This window comes from Pelophylax lessonae (genome assembly GCF_965119305.1).
Source record: "Pelophylax lessonae genome assembly, chromosome: 5".
Classification (NCBI taxonomy): Eukaryota; Metazoa; Chordata; class Amphibia; order Anura; family Ranidae; genus Pelophylax; species Pelophylax lessonae.
In genome coordinates, this window is record NC_138772.1 from 127205805 (window position 1) to 127226412 (window position 20608).

The 20608-nt window shown below is 48.5% G+C and overlaps 1 protein-coding gene across 2 annotated transcripts in view; it reads left to right on the plus strand.

The window, feature by feature from the left end:
• The first annotated feature begins 1180 nt into the window (after positions 1-1180).
• SNX13 (sorting nexin 13) overlaps positions 1181-20608 on the plus strand; it is a 256460-nt gene continuing 237032 nt past the window's right edge. The window contains exon 1 of one of the 2 annotated variants that reach the window (XM_082257983.1): positions 1181-1346. In XM_082257983.1, the coding sequence (XP_082114109.1) occupies positions 1335-1346 (12 nt within the window). In that variant the 5' untranslated portion in view covers positions 1181-1334. The remainder of the gene's footprint in view (positions 1347-20608) is intronic. The other variant, XM_082257984.1, reaches the window with a different exon arrangement.

Sequence of the window (20608 nt, forward strand, 5' to 3'; positions counted from 1 at the left end):
CTCATTAGTGTGGTCTATCAGTGCCACCTATCAGTGCAGTCTTATCAGTGCCACTTATCAATGCCACCTATCAGTGCAGCCTCATCAGTGCCACCTGTCAGTGCCAGCTCGTGTGCTACCTATCAGTACTGCCTCATCAGTGCCACCTGCCAGTGCCCATCAGTGCAGCCTCATCAGTGCCACCTGTCAGTACCAGCTCATGTTCTACCTATCAGTACCCATCAGTGCCGCCTCATCAGTGCCACATGCCAGTGCCCATCAGTGCAGCCTCATCAGTGCCACCTGTCAGTGCCAGCTCATGTTCTACCTATCAGTACCCATCAGTACCGCCTCATCAGTGCCACTTGCCAGTGCCCATCAGTGAAGCCTCATCAGTGAAGGAGGAAAATTACCTGTTTGCAAAATTTTGACAAACTATAAAAAATGTTTTTGATTTTTTTTTTTTACAATTTTTTTGCCTTTTTTTGTTTGTTTAGCAAAAGAAAAACAAAAAAACAGTAGTGAATAAATACCACCAAAAGAAAGCTGTATTTGTGTACAAATGATAGAAATGTCACATGGGTATAGCGTTGTATGACCGTGCAATTGTCATTCAAAGTGTGAGAGTGCTGAAAGCTGGCCTGGTCAGGAAGGGGGTGAAAGCGTCCAGTACTGAAGTGGTAAATGAGGGGATAAACCATACACTAGCTGTGCTGTGTATAAACACTCTGCCTCACATATACATACAATAAAAAGCGCACAAATCAGCCATTTCGCTTTTATTTTCACATGAGCCGCATTCCATGTGACCAGTGGGCTAGTCTATGTGTCTTCATGGAGAGCAGAGCCGTCTATCACTGACCTGTCCACTCCTACTCAGCTCTATGGAGACGGCCAAGCTACCTTCCACAGGACCCGCCCCTCCTCGTGACATCACCAGCCAGAGCCCCCAATAGGGGCGGAGTCAGCCGTCACTTGTGTGTTTTATTTATGGACAGTGCAGAGTCTCTCCGCCTGGATTATCACTGGTGGGCGGAGCTTGATGAAGTCACTAAGCGCCATGCTTGACAGGGTATGCCCGGACAGCTCACTGGTTGGTGGATCCTTTGTAAGCCACGCCTCCATACTAATCTCCAGTCCTTCCTATGGCTCAGGGGTTGTTGTCACCCCGAAACAACATGGCGGCTCTTCCGGAGGCGGTCGGAGGGTAGGGGTGGGTCAGACTGTGAAGCTACCGGAGGCCGAGGGGATACGGGGCCGGGCAGGGTCCGGGCTGACATCCGTGCCGAGGATAGCCCTGCTCCCTTGGATTATAATGCTGCACTGCTAGGACATTACACTGGCCGGAGACAACCATGATCCCAAAGGTGAGGGGGCTGGGCAAGGGGAGCACTGACTGTGCCAGGCTCTTCTATACAGAGGGCAGCACTGAGAGGAGTGTATGTACAGCACCACTGTGCCTGCCTCATCTATAACACTCAGGTGTCACTGCACTGACAGGACAGCAAGCTGTGTGTATTACACAGAGGGGGGCACTGACTGTACACAGAGGGGGGCACTGACTGTACACAGAGGGGAGCACTGACTGTACACAGAGGGGAGCACTGACTGTACACAGAGGGGAGCACTGACTGTACACAGAGGGGAGCACTGACTGTACAGAGGGGAGCACTGACTGTGCACAGAGGGGAGCACTGACTGTACACAGAGGGGAGCACTGACTGTGTACAGAGGGGAGCACTGACTGTACAGAGGGGAGCACTGACTGTGCACAGAGGGGAGCACTGACTGTACAGAGGGGAGCACTGACTGTGCACAGAGGGGAGCACTGACTGTACACAGAGGGGAGCACTGACTGTACACAGAGGGGAGCACTGACTGTGCACAGAGGGGAGCACTGACTGTACACAGAGGGGAGCACTGACTGTGTACAGAGGGGAGCACTGACTGTGTACAGAGGGGAGCACTGACTGTACAGAGGGGAGCACTGACTGTGCACAGAGGGGGGCACTGACTGTACAGAGGGGAGCACTGACTGTGCACAGAGGGGAGCACTGACTGTACACAGAGGGGGACACTGCCTGTACAGAGGGGAGCACTGCCTGTACAGAGGGGAGCACTGACTGTGCACAGAGGGGAGCACTGACTGTGCACAGAGGGGAGCACTGACTGTACACAGAGGGGGACACTGACTGTACAGAGGGGAGCACTGACTGTACAGAGGGGAGCACTGACTGTACACAGAGGGGGACACTGACTGTACAGAGGGGAGCACTGCCTGTACAGAGGGGAGCACTGACTGTGCACAGAGGGGAGCACTGACTGTGCACAGAGGGGAGCACTGACTGTGCACAGAGGGGAGCACTGACTGTGCACAGAGGGGAGCACTGACTGTGCACAGAGGGGAGCACTGACTGTGCACAGAGGGGAGCACTGACTGTGCACAGAGGGGAGCACTGACTGTACAGAGGGGAGCACTGACTGTACACAGAGGGGGACACTGACTGTACACAGAGGGGGACACTGACTGTACAGAGGGGAGCACTGACTGTACACAGAGGGGAGCACTGACTGTACACAGAGGGGGGCACTGACTGTACACAGAGGGGGGCACTGACTGTACACAGAGGGGGGCACTGACTGTACACAGAGGGGGGCACTGACTGTACACAGAGGGGGGCACTGACTGTACACAGAGGGGGGCACTGACTGTACACAGAGGGGGGCACTGCCTGTACAGAGGGGGGCACTGCCTGTACAGAGGGGAGCACTGACTGTACACAGAGGGGGGCACTGACTGTACACAGAGGGGGGCACTGACTGTACACAGAGGGGGGAGCACTGACTGTGCACAGAGGGGAGCACTGACTGTGCACAGAGGGGAGCACTGACTGTACACAGAGGGGAGCACTGACTGTGTACAGAGGGGAGCACTGACTGTACAGAGGGGAGCACTGACTGTGCACAGAGGGGGGCACTGACTGTACAGAGGGGAGCACTGACTGTGCACAGAGGGGAGCACTGACTGTACACAGAGGGGGACACTGACTGTACAGAGGGGAGCACTGCCTGTACAGAGGGGAGCACTGACTGTGCACAGAGGGGAGCACTGACTGTGCACAGAGGGGAGCACTGACTGTACACAGAGGGGGACACTGACTGTACAGAGGGGAGCACTGACTGTACAGAGGGGAGCACTGACTGTACACAGAGGGGGACACTGACTGTACAGAGGGGAGCACTGCCTGTACAGAGGGGAGCACTGACTGTGCACAGAGGGGAGCACTGACTGTGCACAGAGGGGAGCACTGACTGTGCACAGAGGGGAGCACTGACTGTACACAGAGGGGAGCACTGACTGTGCACAGAGGGGAGCACTGACTGTGCACAGAGGGGAGCACTGACTGTACACAGAGGGGGACACTGACTGTACAGAGGGGAGCACTGACTGTGCAGAGGGGAGCACTGACTGTACACAGAGGGGGACACTGACTGTACAGAGGGGAGCACTGACTGTACAGAGGGGAGCACTGACTGTACACAGAGGGGGGCACTGACTGTACACAGAGGGGGGCACTGACTGTACACAGAGGGGGGCACTGACTGTACACAGAGGGGGGCACTGACTGTACACAGAGGGGGGCACTGACTGTGCACAGAGGGGGGCACTGCCTGTACAGAGGGGAGCACTGACTGTGCACAGAGGGGAGCACTGACTGTGCACAGAGGGGAGCACTGACTGTGCACAGAGGGGAGCACTGACTGTGCACAGAGGGGAGCACTGACTGTACACAGAGGGGGGCACTGACTGTGCACAGAGGGGGGCACTGCCTGTACAGAGGGGAGCACTGACTGTGCACAGAGGGGAGCACTGACTGTGTACAGAGGGGGGCACTAACTGTGTACAGAGGGGAGCACTGACTGTACTAGGGCTGCCGCGACGCGTCGACGTAGTCGACTACAAAAAATCGTCGACGTGCGGAAAAAGCGTTGACGCGTCAACGCGTGACGTCACACGCCCCCGGCCGGCCGCCGCGCCGCTTGAAGCATTGCCGGCCGGGTGAAATTCCCCCGCCGGGCTCCGTCGGAGACGAGAGGTGAGCGCTGACCGTCTCCAGCACCCCTGTACTCCCTGTACTGCCACAGCTTCTGCCGCAACACATTTGCCATCCTCCCCGATCACCCAGCTGCGGCGCTACACCGGCTTGTAATGGCCTGTACTAGGTGGGAGGGCTTACTGGGGGGTCTGTACTGGGAGGGGGGGCTTACTAAGGGGTCTGTACTAGGTTGGAGGGCTTACTGAGGGGTCTGTACTAGTGTACTGGGAGGGGGGCTTACTAAGTGGTCTGTACAGTACAGACCACTTAGTAAGCCCCCCTTCCAGTACAGACCCCTTAGTAAGCCCCCCCCTCCCAGTGAAGACCCCTCAGTAAGCCCTCCCACCCAGTACATACTGTACTAGGTGGGAGGGCTTACTGAGGGGTCTGCACTGGGAGGGGGGCTTACTAAGTGGTCTGTACTGGGTGGGAGGGCTTACTGAGGGGTCTGTACTGGGAGGGGGGTTTAGTAAGTGGTCTGTACTAGGTGGGAGGACTTACTGAGGGGTCTGAACTGGGGGGGGGGGGGGGCTTAGTAAGTGGTATGTACTAGGTGGGAGGGCTTACTGAGGGGTCTGAACTGGGAGGGGGGCTTACTAAGGGGTCTGTACTGGGTGGGAGGGCTTACTGGGGGGTCTGTACTGGGAGGGGGGGTATACTAAGTGGTCTGTACTAGGTGGGAGGGCTTACTGTGGGGGTCTGTACTGGGAGAGGGGCTTACTGAGGGGTCTGTAGTGGGAGGGGGGCTTACTGAGGGGTCTGTATTAATTACAGGATTAATTAGCTAATCAAAAAAACACTAAATTAAGCAAAAAAAAATAAAATAAAAATAATCGTTAGATTAGTCGACTAATCGTAAAAATAATCGATAGATTATTCGACAGACAAATTAATCGTTAGTTGCAGCCCTAGACTGTACAGAGGGGACACTGACTGTACAGAGGGGACACTGACTGTACAGAGGGGACACTGACTGTGTACAGAGGGGACACTGACTGTGTACAGAGGGGACACTGACTGTACAGAGTGGGGAGCACTGACTGTGTACAGAGTGGGGGGGCACTGACTGTGTACAGAGTGGGGGGGCACTGACTGTGCACAGAGTGGGGGGGGCACTGACTGTGCACAGAGTGGGGGGGGCACTGACTGTGCACAGAGTGGGGGGGGCACTGACTGTGCACAGAGTGGGGGGGGCACTGACTGTGCACAGAGTGGGGGGGCACTGACTGTGCACAGAGTGGGAGCACTAACTGTACAGAGGGGGGCACTGCCTGTGTACAGAGGGGGGCACTGCCTGTGTACAGAGGGGGGCACTGACTGCTCTATATCAGGTGACAGCTGTGTACTGTCAGATTACAGCTGTATACGGTCAGGGGACAGTTGTTATGTGGTCAGGGGACAGGTGACAGCTGTATACGGTCAGGGGACAGTTATGTGGTCAGGGGACAGGTGACAGCTGTATATGGTAAGGGGACAGGTGACAGCTGTATACGGTCATGGGACAGTTGTTATGTGGTCAGGTGACGGCTGTTACGCGGTTAGGGGACAGATTGGGTTGGACAGACTTATGGCACACACTGAACTAAGAGGGTAGAAACCAATGGACAAGACAGGTGACAGCTGTATACGGTCAGATGACAGCTGTATACGGTCAGGGGACAGTTGTTATGTGGTCAGGGGACAGGTGACAGCTGTATACGGTCAGGGGACAGTTGTTATGTGGTCAGGGGACAGGTGACAGCTGTATACGGTCAGGGGACAGTTGTTATGTGGTCAGGGGACAGGTGACAGCTGTATACGGTCATGGGACAGTTGTTATGTGGTCAGGGGTCAGATGACGGCTGTATACGGTCAGGGGATAGTTGTTATGTGGTCAGGGGACAGGTGACAGCTGTATACGGTCATGGGACAGTTGTTATGTGGTCAGGGGTCAGATGACGGCTGTATGTGGTCAGGGGACAGCTGTATACGGTCATGGGACAGTTGTTATGTGGTCAGGTGACAGCTGTTACGTGGTTAGGGGACAGATTGGGTTGGACAGACTTATGGCACACACTGAACTAAGAGGGTAGAAACCAATGGACAAGACAGGTGACAGCTGTATAGGGCTGTAGGGTAGGTGGGGACAGATAGGTGACAGCGGCATGCCACACACACAACTAGGAGAATAGACAACAATGGAGTAGTAGACAGGTGACCCTATACAGGTTTGAAAGGTTAGGTGACAGCAGCACTAGAGACACAGAAGTAAGAGGATAATTGAATCAGGCCAGACATGTGACAAGTAGCAGTATATGGGGTTGATGGGTGGATAGACGGCAGTGAAGCAGACAGGTAACACCCAGGAGGGAGTGATAGGTGACAGTAGCACTAGAGACACAGAAGTAAGAGGATAGCCTACAGTAGAAAGATAACTAGATGACAGCTGTACAGGGGGAGGGGGGATAGGTGATGGCATCATTAGAGTCACAGAGGTAAGGGGGTGGACAGCAGTGTGCCAGAAGGGCGACAGTTGACAACTGTACAGAGTTGGAGGGATAGGTGACAGATGGATGCCACACACATGTGGAAGGATAGAGAGCAGTTAATCAGATAGAATAGCTGTATGGGGGTGGAGGTGGTAGGTGACCACAGCTGTAGGGACACAGATAGAAGAGAATAAACCACAATAGAAATAACAAGTGACTGCTGTACAGGGGTGGAGGGATCGGCATTGACAGCACTAGAGCCACAGAGATCATAGAAGACAGATTGCAAGTGACAGCTTTACAGATTTGGAGTTTGGAGTGATAGATGACAACAGCGTTCGAAACTAGGAAATAAAAGGATAGACAGAGGTAGAGAACAGGTGACAAGTGACAGCAGCGTGGGATCTTGGGTCAGTCGACTACATTCACAGGTACAAGGAGCAAGACAAGAAGATTGATGACAAAAGACAACACGGCAGTGTAGAAGTGATGTGGGGGACATGGAGGAGGTAGCAGGAGTGAAGGCATCTAAACCAGCATTTGGAACACAGAAATTGCAATCAGTCCACCAGTATGAGGCTGGAGGTACAGGGGACAAACCATATAAAATGGGAGGATCGCAGCAGGTGTACAACATAGAGCAGCACATGATGGGTATCAAGTGGTTTGCACGGTTGTTATAGGAGAAACAACTACATAAAATGGCACAGGTGCGAACATTGTTAGAACCTTGGAAGCAGATGAGGGATGAAGAATAGGGATGAAGAGGTAGGCACGAAGAATGATAGACTCGGATTTAACAGAGATGGGGACAGACTGAGCATGTGACACATGATGGCATTACAGTATCTAACTAGAATTAAACTGACACAGATTGTATTAAAAGATGAATGGAGACCAGCAACTGGCAGGCGGTGATGAACTTATGGAGGAGAAAGTTTTGAGGGACACACAGAAGAGGGTGATCATTTCTGTTAGGACAGGTGACAACTGATAGCAGAAAGGGGCGCACGGTTGTTATGGGAGAAAAACCTACCTAAAAAAAGGGCACGCCAACATGTTAAGAGCCTTGGAAGCAGATGATGGCATCATGAGGATGCGGAGGTTTGACAGTGGGCACATGTATCATGGAAGTAGCAAATTACCAAGAGAGCAGGTCCCAGCTATGTGGGCATTGTGAAGGGTATGAAACTTGGGACAATGCAGGTGAAAGGTGGAGTGTTACCTAGAGATTTGTTTCTTTATAATAAAACTGTTTGTACCCCTGCATTTATTCAATGGCTAATGTGTTGAGAATATGCATCATTTTGTTGCAAGCCGTTTCATCCTCCAGACCCAATTGTTCTCATCTTCACTTCAGTCTGTTTTGGTCCGTCCTCGGTCTGTATCGTTTTCTTCACAATTCACTAGTTTTATAAAAACTACTTATTTTGGGCTGTACGTTGCTTTTTGTTGGTCATTGAAGTAATAAAGTCCTTGTGCTTTTTTTATTTTTCCTTTAAATACCAAACCTGTTATACTTACCTGCCCTGTGTAGTGGTTTTTGTACAGAGCAGCCCAGATTCTCCTGTTCTCGAGCCCCCTTGCCAGCTGGCCCTCCCTCCTGGAAAGTGCCCCCACAGCAAGTAGCTTGCTATGGGGGCACCTGAGCCAAGCCACAGCTCGGTGTGTTCATTCAGACACGGAGCCATGGTTCGGCCCCACCCCCCCTCTCTCTCTTCATTGGTTAACTGACTTTGACAGTAGCAGCAGCCAATGGCACGCTGCTGTGTCTTAGCCAATCGGGAGGGAGAGTCCTGGACAGCTGAGGCACTCGTATACATCAATGGATGGAGATGAGGCTCAGGTAAGTATAAGGGGGGGGGGCTGCTGCTCACAGAAGGGTTTTTTTTTTTTTTGTTTTTTTTTTTTTTTTACAATAATGCATAGAATTCTGCCTTTAAGAATCATTTTAAAGTGTGTGCATTTTTTTTAAACGTTTTGGCTAGAGTAAGAAATGGTTAGTATCCAAGTCCTCTTTTTTGCTTTCAATGCATTTATTAAGGATTTAAAATGTCACTAAACTCGCATCCTAAAAAAAACGATTAATAAATGGTGTATTACATGTTGTTCATACTCACTCAGTCACTATGGGATTAGTTTTCTGTATTCTGCAAAAAACCTGGCTGATCCTGCTGCTCTCTATCTCTACCTTCTGTCCATGTCCCCAATTCAGCTAGGGATTTTGGAGCTGAGGTGGCAACTCTGCACATGCTCAGTTCATAGTGAGTTTTCTTTGCTCAGCATCTGAGCAGCCCATGTGACTATAGAGTCACACATGTGGGCGTGTACACAGTGGTAAATGACAGCCCACTCCCTCTCTCCCTCTTCCTTCATGCCCACTAACCAGCTAAACACAATGCGGGCAGGATATTACATGTAGATTAATGGAGGCTTCACTTTCCTGTTATTCTAAGACACAGGCTGGACTGACAGAAATCTGCCCACACCATGTTCTTTCCAAAAAAGAAAAGATGATCTGATTTCAAATTTATATTTGTATGACAATTTAAAATTGTTTATTGATATTCATCATTTATTTTTCCATATTCCAAAGATAGTGAAATAATAAAATCTGCACAACCAGCGAACAAAATGTTTAAACAGCAGCTGTACACAATGTAGACACTAGACCAATACAAATATAAAACAAAGTGCAGTGCTATAAATAAATGATATAGTGAACATATGAAAGTCTGTATAAGTAAAATCTCAAAGTGATGAAAAGATCCCACACTCCTTGACTAGTGATGAAAAATATTGGAGGTGTCACCAGTTTGTGATCTCACGCTTATGTGTGCAGTGTGACCCCCCTAGTGAGGGTGTTCTCACTCGCTTTATTTAAATGGATAGACCAAGATCCAGATCACTGGGATATCATCTCCTCCAGCCCGACAAATGGCACCATGGGGGTCATATACATGAATTGCATCCTCACACCACAGCGTATGCACCAAAGGAAAGCTCAGAAGACCCAGGTATCATGTAATAAAAATGGCTCACAAAGCATAATAACGTTAAGATAATTTATTCAATAAAGAATAACACTCCAGAAGTTTCAAAACAAGCGTATGATGGTGACGAATTGTTTGTCCAGTAGTCAAAATGGCTGACATCGACCGCACATACGTGGTAGCGTAATATGGATAGCTCCGCCCGACTCGTTTCATCATACGTGACGTCAGGGGCCTTTTATATTCCAACGACTGTTTTCTATTTTGAACATGTGACCAGCAGCAGAGGGCTAGAAGCTCCTCCTGCTTATGTTTCCCTGCATGCTGGCTGGGAAAGAGACAGCTGTATATCGATTAGGAAAAAGGTATTTCGATTTTTTTATTTTATTACTAATATTATTATTAATAATAATAAAATATTTACAGTGCCCTCATCCACATAAAAAAAGGGGTTATATCAATTAAACAGTGTGTGTGTGTGTGTGTGTTTAGTATCACTTTAATGTACAATGCAGAGTAATAGGATTACTGTGATATTCAGAATTGATAGCAATGTAACAATAATCCTCCATTGCACAAGAATTTTAGCTACAGTGACTCAAAAGATGAGTGTAGGAGAGAATCTACAAAATCTCACATACTGCACATGAGATGGCGTAGTAGTCACCATAAGGCACATAGCTGCAGTGGAGGACTCTCGCCATCACCTAAGTATATTGTATAGTAGGCATGTCCAAAGTCTGGCCCGCGGGCCAATTGCGGCCCCCAGGCTGCTTTAATACGGCCCCACAGATAATTTGGAAAAATCTATTGTTGTGGCCCCTGTGAATCCCAGAGTGCAGGTTCAGGACCACTGGGATCTCTGGATCTTTTAACAGCCATGTTACTTGTGATTACACTAAATGGTACACCCACTGCCCGTCCCCACCAGCTTTATATCCCTTGCTCAAAATGGCCTCAGACTTGAGGCCCGTACACATGATCCGAAAATCAGAAGTAAAATTTCGTCCGACGAACGATCTGCCGATTTTCGCATTGTCAGTATAGTGCTTTCGACAGCCGATTACGACTTTTCGGATGACAAAATCTGGATGTGCAGGCTATAAAAAATGTTATCGTGCATCAACACAACGTCCGATTTTTGTTTAATTAGTACAGTTTTTGTCCAAAAAAAATCATAAGGGCAAGACTAGGCATTCTCAGAAATGAAAGAACACATAAAAAACAATTCAACACATGACATCACTTCTGGAGTAGAATTCTGTCGTACGAGCATTTTCGTATAAAATAACCTCTTCACTTTCCACATGAGACTAGCATGCCACAAAAATGGGACGCCAGATCGTTCGATAATCTGATCCTGTGTAGGAGGCTTTAGCCTGATAATGGAGCACTAAAAAACACAAATTTGGTGCTAGTATGACAGGACCAGCTCAGATTTGTCATCCATGTGACGAAATGAAAAGTATGCCATTTGCAATAAACTTTGCATAAAATAGTTAATTTTCATTTAATTTTAATGGTCCAAAGAATATCAGGCAAAATGGTCGGCCCTCACACATGTTCACTTCATCAAATCTGGCCCTCTTTGAAAAAAGTTTGGACACCCCTGCTGTATAGTGACCAATAAAAGAGAGAAAGAAGGGCAAAATCAGGAAAGAAGAGAGAAAGGAGAATCCCAGAGGACAGTAAGGACGATCAAATTTGTGGTAAAGAAAATTAGAGATCAACATGCATGTAGTATGCCCATGGGCTCCAAATCTTTTTTTAAACGCTTGACTGTATCCTGAAAGATGCTAGCAAGTTTTTCATGGGTCATGATCCACAATGTTTTTTGCTGCCCCTGAGAAAACAACCCAAGTTTTCTTTTTTATGCTGTCTTTGTCACTTTTGGAATAATCCCATTCACTTCCTGTCCTGTAAAGACAACATTAAGTGAAAGGAAATCTCTACAAAGTGAGGGCAGTTTCCCTCTTAGACAGCTGTCACCAAGCCAGGTGTCTCCTTGTTCACGTGTCACATATTTTTGCCTATACATACACTATCCTTTCAGCTTTAGTATTCATATTCCTAAATGCAACCTAAATGAGTCAAACCTAGTTTAGAATGAGTTCTGCTGAAGTCAAATCATTGCACGATGGGTTCTAATTTTGTTTCTATGGATTACTACACTCAAGCTTAAGAATTCTTTGAATATTGTTTAAATGTGTTTAGTACTCTTCATTGCATAATTGGGTCATAATTTTGCAAAACTTGTTTAGAAAAGTGTTTAAGGGCTCTTTCACACGGGCGGTCCGATCAGATCCGCCTGTCAGTTTTTTAGGCGGATATGATCGGATCCTCCATGCAGCTCTATGGGGCAGCGTCATCCGCATCCGACCCTGTGCTGAAATCTGGACGGATGGAAACCCTATTTTTCCATCCGTTCAGTAATCGGAGCGGAGCAGATCTGATGAGAGTGGACAAGCGGTCCGCTCTCATCCGATCCCCCATAGAGGGTAGCGGGTGCTGAGACACCTCCCTCTCCGCTCTCCGGGGATCGCGGATCGATCCCTGCTGAGCAACACGGATCCGCCTACGGAGGCGGACAGTGTGAAAGAAGCCTTAGCCTTTTATGAGGGTCCAACTTTGGCAAGTATGCAAAATAGTAATTCGTTCTTTTCCTTGTGTTTGTTGCTTTATCTTCTGAAAATTCTTCATTCATAATCTCAATTCACAAAATTAAATAACAAGCGTGGGATTAAAAAAATATATCAATTTATCTAGGTGAATGTAGTGTCGGTCCAATGCTGCTTCTGTTCCTCACCTCCTCTACACTGAGAACAGTACAATCAAAGACCGCTGATCGCTCAGTTCTCAGTCTTTATTGAACAGAGAGCCGGGGACTTTCTCTGCCTCTCTCTGCTCTTTTCCTTAACCACTTCCAGACCGCCCGCCGCAGTTTTACATCTGTACTTTTGACGTTAAATACCGGTGTTATGGAAGCAGATAGCTGCCATAACCCCAGTATTTTCTTCCAGGGTGGGCGGTCCTCTTTCACATAAAAGTGGCGGATTCACCGCAGGATCACTTTTATAGACAGCGGGAGCGGTCTTCTTTCAGCAGCCCTTGGCCACATACTCTTTGATGCGTCCTTTTTCTTCAGGAAGTTAGGCACTTGATCCCTCCAGTACGGTCTCTGTTGCTGCCTTGGGACCTCAATTTGCTGCTCTCAGTCCTCCAGAAGCATCCTTAGTAGAATCTTCGGGAGATTCCCCTGCTTACGCTGTCCCAAAAGGTGCCTTTTTTGGAGGCTTTCACCTCTGCACACAGGGTGTCGGAATTAGCGGCATTACCCTCTTGTTCACTTTACTTGGTAGTTCACAGTAGAGCTGCACAATTTCAGCATTAAAGAAATCGCGACCCCTGATAGCAGAGAGAGGGAGTATTCCCCTTGGGGCTGCCCATAGGCGTAGGGTGATTTTTTTTTTTTTTCTGCATAGTGTCCTTCTCCAGTAGGGGGCAGTATAACCCAATGATTAAGAAGATCAGGAGTGGTGTCCATCAATGAACATCTGATAAATGTTTTTTTACGGTAAGTCAAAAATCCAATATTTTTTTTTTTTTTGCTTTTAAGGGTAGATCTGAGGTCTTTTTGACCCCAGATCTCACATTAAAGAGGATCTGTCCTGCTTTTACATTCCTTGTAATAGGAATAAAAGTGATAAAGTGAAAAGTGATCAAAACATTTTTTTTTTTTTAAAGGGACAGTGTAAAAATAAAAGGTAAAATAAATAAGAAAAGAAAAATAATCGAAAAAGCGCCCTGTCCCACCAAGCTTGCATGCAGAAGCGAATGCACACGCAAGTCGCGTCCACCTATGTAAACGGTGTTCAAACCACACATGTGAGGTTTAGAGCAAGAGCTACGTTTGCTAGAGCAAGAGCAATAATTCTAGCCATAGACCTCCTCTGTAACTCTAAACCGGTAATCTGTAGAAATTTTTAAAGCGTCGCCTATGGAGATTTTTAAGTAACAATGTTTGTCGCCATTCAACGAGCGTGTGCAATTTTGAAGCATGACCTGTTCTGTTCTATTACTCAGCGTAACATCATCTTTCACATTATATAAAAAAATTTGGGCTAACTTTACTGTTTTATTTTTTAATTAAAAAAAGTGTATTTTTTTCCATAAAAAAATGCAATTGTAAGACTGCTGCGCAAATACGGTGTGACATAAAGTATTGCAACGATCTCCATTTTATTTTCTAGGGTCTCTGCTAAATAAAAATGATATAATGTTTGGGGGTTTTAAATTTCCAGCAAAAAATACTGTTTGTTATTTTATTAAAAAAAAAAAAAATGTTATACTCGCCTGCTCTGTGCAGTGGTTTTGCATTTGCACAGAGTGGCTCTGATCCACCTTTTTTTCGGGTCCTTGACGGCAATCCCTAGTCTCCATAGACTTACAGAGACATGGACCCACCCCCGACTTGCTGTTTACTGCATTTGATTGACAGCAGCAAGAGCCAATGGCTCCTGCTGCTGCTGAAATGCTCTGTGAAGGGGTAGAATAGATACAGCCGTGCACAGCACTGATCTCTTCTCCCCTCTATTCCCCTTCCCACAGGAAAAGTGTGGAGTGGGGGGGATAGGGAACTTAAAAATGTTATTTTCCTTAATGCAAGAAATTAAGGTAAAATAAATTGTTTTTTTAGGTTTAGTATCTCTTTAAGCGCTCATTCGAGTGCTGGGCTGTGCAGGGAGCAGAAGCTCCTGGCTCAGGTTCTCAGCGGCACTCTGACTGAGCCAGAGATCTGGGTGAATCCCGACCGCTCTCCTGTGACCTACGAAAGAGCTTTAGCCCTACTTCCCTTTAGATATTCAAAGTTGATATTTTTCTGCTAGAAAATAAAGTTTAATTGCTTCTTATTAACCTTCATTTCTCTATCGCTCATTGACAGACGTAGTCTTCTTGATTCTCAAGAGCTGGGTTATGTTGTCTCCGCAGGAGTAGGACTAGGCAGAAAGACAAAACGTTCTGGCTCCACCCTAGGGGCAGTCCCTGAGGGTATATCCTCCCTCTCTCTGCTACAGGGAATCAGTTTTTTTCTGTCTAGTCAGGAGTAAGGACCTAAGTTCCTTGCTGGGATCTTTTGGTCCTGGCAAAGACTTTTTTCTTTAAGAAAAAGACATTTTTTAGGTAGTTTTTCTCCAGTGTTTTTCCTGTGAGATCTTCAAGCAAAAATGCCGGACTGGGCGACACCTGTGGTCACCCCAGCCGGCCTACGAGCGCGCGCAGACCATGGCATTGCGCTTGGTCGGCCGCGACACATTCAAGTAAGTATGCGGGGCCGGGCGACGGGCTGGATGTTGAGATCCAGTGGTCACCCCGGTTTCTGCCTACGAGCGCGTGCAGACCAGAGCTCCGCGCTGGGTCGGCCGCGACGGAGTCCCAGTGGAGGGACTGACCTTGCGAGTTAAAAGTCTCGCTTGGACGCCAGGAACCAGAGAGTCGAGGTGTCCGAAGTGGTCCACAAACCCCCACCCCGGTGGAGAGGGTATTGTGAAGAGAGGGTGCCTGTCGGTTCGGTATGGTGAGTAAACGTTCCCTTTTTTCCTCGTTATGAGGCAGTATGTATTATGGGCCCCTCCATATATGGTCAGTATATATCTGATACTTACAAGTCCCCCTTGTAATACAGCATGTGTTTGTGGGAAGTGGACTTGGTTTAAGAGCTAACACTCTACCCAGCAGACTGTAACATTACAGCAGACATAGGAGGTATTATCCTACCTTATTTGTAGTGTATCTCCTGTAGATCCATATATCGCCTCTTAGCAGAGATGCAGGTGGATGTGCTGGGAAAAGGATTTCGGCGGTCCGCCGCCATTTTGCTGTAGACCTAGTGCATGTATGTCCTCAGGTCACGCCGGCCGCCATGTTTTTTGAGTCTTATGTCTCCTCTATGGGGGCGGCCATGTTTTGTGAGCCCAGCTACCTCGTGGAGAGCTGGGAACGCCGGAAGGCGTACACAGGGGGCGGAGCCACGTCCTTCTACCCGGGAAAAAGCAAACAGCTCCTTCCAGTCTGTGTAAGACAGACGCTGACTGCAGTTGGTTGGAAGCTGCACTGCATCGGTTGGTGAGCCTTGGGGGTCCCTCTCTCTCTCTGTGGGATCGAGAAGCAGGTACTCTGAGGGGCGCTATTGCGCTAGGGGGAGACACACAAAAAAAAAAAAAAAGAAGTTTTTTTGTTTTGCTGGCAAAAGTGTCCTGAATTAACATGGACCCTGCCACTCATGTATCTCCTCCGGATCCCCTCGAGGGGTCTGCGGGATCCTCCAGCACCCCATTGACAATTGAATCATTGTCAGCTATTATGGAAACTTTTGTGTCCCGGGTGGAAGTGGCTTGTCAGGGACAGGGCGCGAGAAAGCGACCCCCGCCTAACCCCATATTATCTGAAACCTCGGATTCAGACTCTGAGCCCATTTCTGCAGTTGCAGGTACTTCATCTGGGATTGGTGTCTCGGGTCCTGTCTCTTCAGACAGTGAGGAGGATGTTTCGGCATCCGCCAGAGCCCGAGAGGAAGCGTTGGTAAACGCACTCATTGTATCTGTTCAAGAGACCTTAAGGTTACAGGGTATTCCATCAGAAATAGCTGAAACTGAGATCCCTTTTGGGACTAAAAAACGCATCAAAGTGGCGAAGGTTTTTCCATTGCCCAAATGTTTTGGCAATCCAATCGAAGAAGAATGGCGTCTGCCAAAACGCACTTTTACTATTTCTAAACGCATTGACAGGCGTTATCCGTTTGAGGAAACCCTCATTAAGAAATGGACAGAACCACCTGTGGTGGATTCACCAATTGCTAGATTGAATAAAGCCACGGTTATTCCTTTAGAAGACGCTCCGTCTTTTAAAGATCCAGTGGATCGCAAGATAGAAGCTATGTCTCGCACCATGTTTTCCTTGATTGGATCAGCTTTCAGACCTATAATAGCTATTGGTCTGGTTTCGCAGGCTGTAACTGAATGGACCAAGTGGTTACGCCGGGACTTAGAAGAGGTCCCTCAGGCGGTATCAGATTTGTTGGAACAAATGATACAGGGGTTACAGTTTGTGTGTGATGCGGCGTTAGACGCCACTCCATTATTGGCGCGAGCATCAGTCTCAGCAGTGGTTCTCAGGCGTACACTGTGGCTAAAAGGTTGGTTAGCCGACCAAGGTTCCAAAAAAGCATTGGCTAATATCCCCTTTTCAGGAGAGCGTCTATTTGGAGCCAACTTAGATGAGATCATTAAGGATCTCACGGGTGGAAAGAGCACCTTTTTACCGCAAAATTTTAAAGGTAGAGGAACTCGTCAAAGACGAGGGCCTTCTTTTTCTGCTCACAAGAGGTTTTTTCGTCCTGCGGGTGAAAAAACTAAGTCCTCCAAAGCTCCTGCAGGAGGCGTCAGGGGTCGTTGGTCGGGCAAGCAAAAGCCCGCCCCCTCCAGACCTGAAGATAAACCGTCCAAAGCCTGAAGGTGCGCCCCCACCCATAACTGGGGTGGGGGGACGTCTTCGCCGGTTCCCGGATCCATGGCTTTCCAGAATCCCGGACAAATGGGTTTGCAAAGTCATAAGGTCAGGGTACAAGATCGAGTTTCGATCTCTCCCACCGGCGCGATTCTTCCCTTCCAATATCCGACTATCCCCGGATCGTTTAGAAGATCTGCGGAGAGCAGTCACAGATTTACTAGAACAAGGAGTGGTAGTCCACATTCCTTGGACAGAACGGTTTCAAGGGTTTTATTCAAACCTATTTACAATACCCAGGAAAGAGGGCAAAGTGCGTCCAATTCTGGACTTAAGAGCACTCAATTCTTTTGTCAACATAAGAAGATTCAGAATGGAGTCCATTCGCACAGTAGCAGCCTTCCTGCATCCAGGGGATGTCCTAGCGTCCATAGACATCAAGGACGCCTATCTTCACATTCCCATTTTCGCAGGACATCAGCGGTTTCTACGCTTTTCCGTAGAAGAGAACCACTATCAGTTTGTGGCGTTACCTTTCGGTCTCGCCACGGCTCCTCGGGTCTTCACAAAGGTGTTGGCCCCAATGTTGGCACTTCTGCGCCAAAGAGGCATATCGATCCTTGGTTACCTAGACGATCTTCTGCTTCATGCAGAGTCTCCTCAGACCTTGCTACAAAACATAGAAATTACTATGATTTCTTTACAGGAATTCGGGTGGCTGGTGAACCAGCAAAAGTCATTTCTGGTTCCCACCCAGAGGCTCGAATATCTGGGTCTAATTTTAGACACAGTCAGGACAAGAGTTTTTCTTCCAGTAGGGAAACTCCGAAAGATTCAATCAGCAGTCCAGTTGTTACTGTCCAACAGCTGGTCTTCCCTTCGGACTTGCATGAGGGTTCTGGGGTTGATGGTGGCTTCGTTCGAAGCAGTCCCATTTGCCCAGTCCCATACCCGAATTCTTCAGCAAGAGATTCTTCTCAGATGGAATCGGAATCCGGAATCCCTGGACAATCAGATCCGATTGAGCAAACAGACCAGAGAGTCTCTGGTCTGGTGGCTTCGGTCTCCAATGCTCAGCCAGGGAAAGTCATTTCTGCCAATATATTGGACGATAGTGACCACGGATGCCAGTCTATCCGGATGGGGAGGAATTCTCGGTCAGTTATCTGTCCAGGGACTTTGGTCCCCGGAAGAATCCAGGTTACCGATAAATGTATTGGAACTGAGAGCGATCAGACTTTGTCTGATTCACTGGACCGAGCAGCTCCAGGGCAGCCCGGTTCGGATCCAGTCGGACAATGCCACGGCCGTGGCTTATGTCAATCACCAGGGGGGCACCAAGAGTGTCCGAGCGGCCAAAGAAGTGGCTTGCATTCTTCGCTGGGCGGAACGATTTGTTCCAGCAATCTCTGCGGTGTTCATTCCGGGGGTGGAGAATTGGCAGGCAGATTATCTCAGCCGTCAGACTCTGGATCAGGGGGAATGGTCCCTCCATCCAGACGTTTTCCACCAGTTGTGCCTACGGTGGGGCACCCCGGATGTGGATCTGTTGGCATCACGATTCAACAGGAAAGTTCAGAGATTCGTGGCTCGCTCCCGCGATCCTCTAGCAGAAACCGCAGACGCACTGATCGCCCCGTGGGGGCAATACCAGCTAATATATGCCTTCCCTCCTCTCGCGTTACTGCCAAGACTTCTTCGCAGGATAGAGGAGGAAGGAATTCCAGTAATTCTGGTAGCTCCGGACTGGCCTCGTCGAGCTTGGTACGCCGACGTGGTCAGACTGGTGGCGGATGTCCCGTGGAGACTTCCTCTCAGGGAGGACCTACTGTCTCAGGGACCGATCTTCCATCCTGCTTTACGATCGCTGGCTTTAACGGCCTGGCTATTGAGACCCAGGTGCTGAAGGACAAAGGTTTGTCAGCTTCAGTTATCCCTACTATAGTTGTAGCAAGGAAAGCGACTTCCAGAAAGATTTATCATCGCACATGGAAGTCCTACATTGCATGGTGTGAACCGTTGGGGTTCCGTCCTCGGTCTTATTCGATTAGTCGAATATTAGCCTTTCTGCAACAAGGGGTTGAGCAGAAACTGGCCTTGAGTACTATCAAGGGTCAGGTCTCAGCGTTAGCTATCTTCTTTCAGAAGCCTTTGGCTACTCATTCCTTGGTGCGGAATTTCATCCAGGGGGTGCGACATCTGGCTCCGCCAGTGCACGCGCCGTTACCCCCCTGGGATCTTAATTTAGTGTTGTCGGTTCTTCAGAAACCTCCCTTTGAAGATATTAGGGAGATTCCTCTACCTACGTTGTCCCAGAAGGTGGCCTTCTTGGTGGCTATTACTTCTGCACGCAGGGTGTCAGAACTGGCCGCATTATCTTGTCGTTCACCATATCTGGTGGTTCATAGAGATAAGGTGGTTCTTCGTCCGAATCCATCCTTCCTACCAAAAGTGGTTTCAGAATTTCATCTGAATGAAGAAATTGTATTACCTTCCCTGTGTCCTAAGCCCAGTCATCCTCGGGAGTTTGCTTTACACTCCTTGGATGTGGTCCGGGCGATCAGGGTATACTTGAAAACGACAGACTCGTTTCGCAAGACGGATTCACTTTTTGTGATCCCAGATGGACCCAAAAAGGGGTTGCCTGCATCTGCCGCGACCATTTCCAGATGGATCAGACAGACGGTAGTACAGGCTTATTCTATTAAGGGTCGGGAGCCCCCGTTCCCTGTTAAGGCGCACTCCACTCGGGCACTTAGTGCGTCATGGGCCTTTCGCCATCAGGCGTCAGTGGTCCAGGTGTGCAAGGCGGCTACCTGGTCGTCGGTGCATACCTTTACTAAACATTATAAAGTTGATGTAATGGCATCGTCTGATGCCTCGTTTGGCCGCAAGGTTTTGCAGGCCGCAATTTGAGGAAGGCCAGCGGTCTACCTCGAGGGTTTTTTTCCGTTGGAAAATTTTTCTTTAGTCTCATTCTTTGTTTATAATGAGCCTTTAAAACTTCTAGTTTGGCACCGGTTGGGCCTTCTAGATTGGATTTGATTTTGTCAATCCCACCCCTCATTTGTGGCACTGCTTCTGGATGTCCCAGCTCTTGAGAATCAAGAAGACTACGTCTGTCAATGAGCGATAGAGAAAAATTGATTTTTGTAAGATCTTACCGTAAAATCCTTTTCTCTTAAGCTCATTGACAGACGTAGTACCCGCCCCTCTATCATAGAGTTGGGTTGGGTTAAATTCTCTGTACTGCTTTAAGACAGAACTGATTCCCTGTAGCAGAGAGAGGGAGGATATACCCTCAGGGACTGCCCCTAGGGTGGAGCCAGAACGTTTTGTCTTTCTGCCTAGTCCTTCTGCCTAGTCCTACTCCTGCGGAGACAACATAACCCAGCTCTTGAGAATCAAGAAGACTACGTCTGTCAATGAGCTTAAGAGAAAAGGAATTTACGGTAAGATCTTACAAAAATCCATTTTTCTCCTCATGTAAGGGAAAGTGCGCAATTGTGCGTGCGTTTTCAACATGCTGTAATGTGAACCTAACCTAAAGCCGGCCATAGACAGTTTG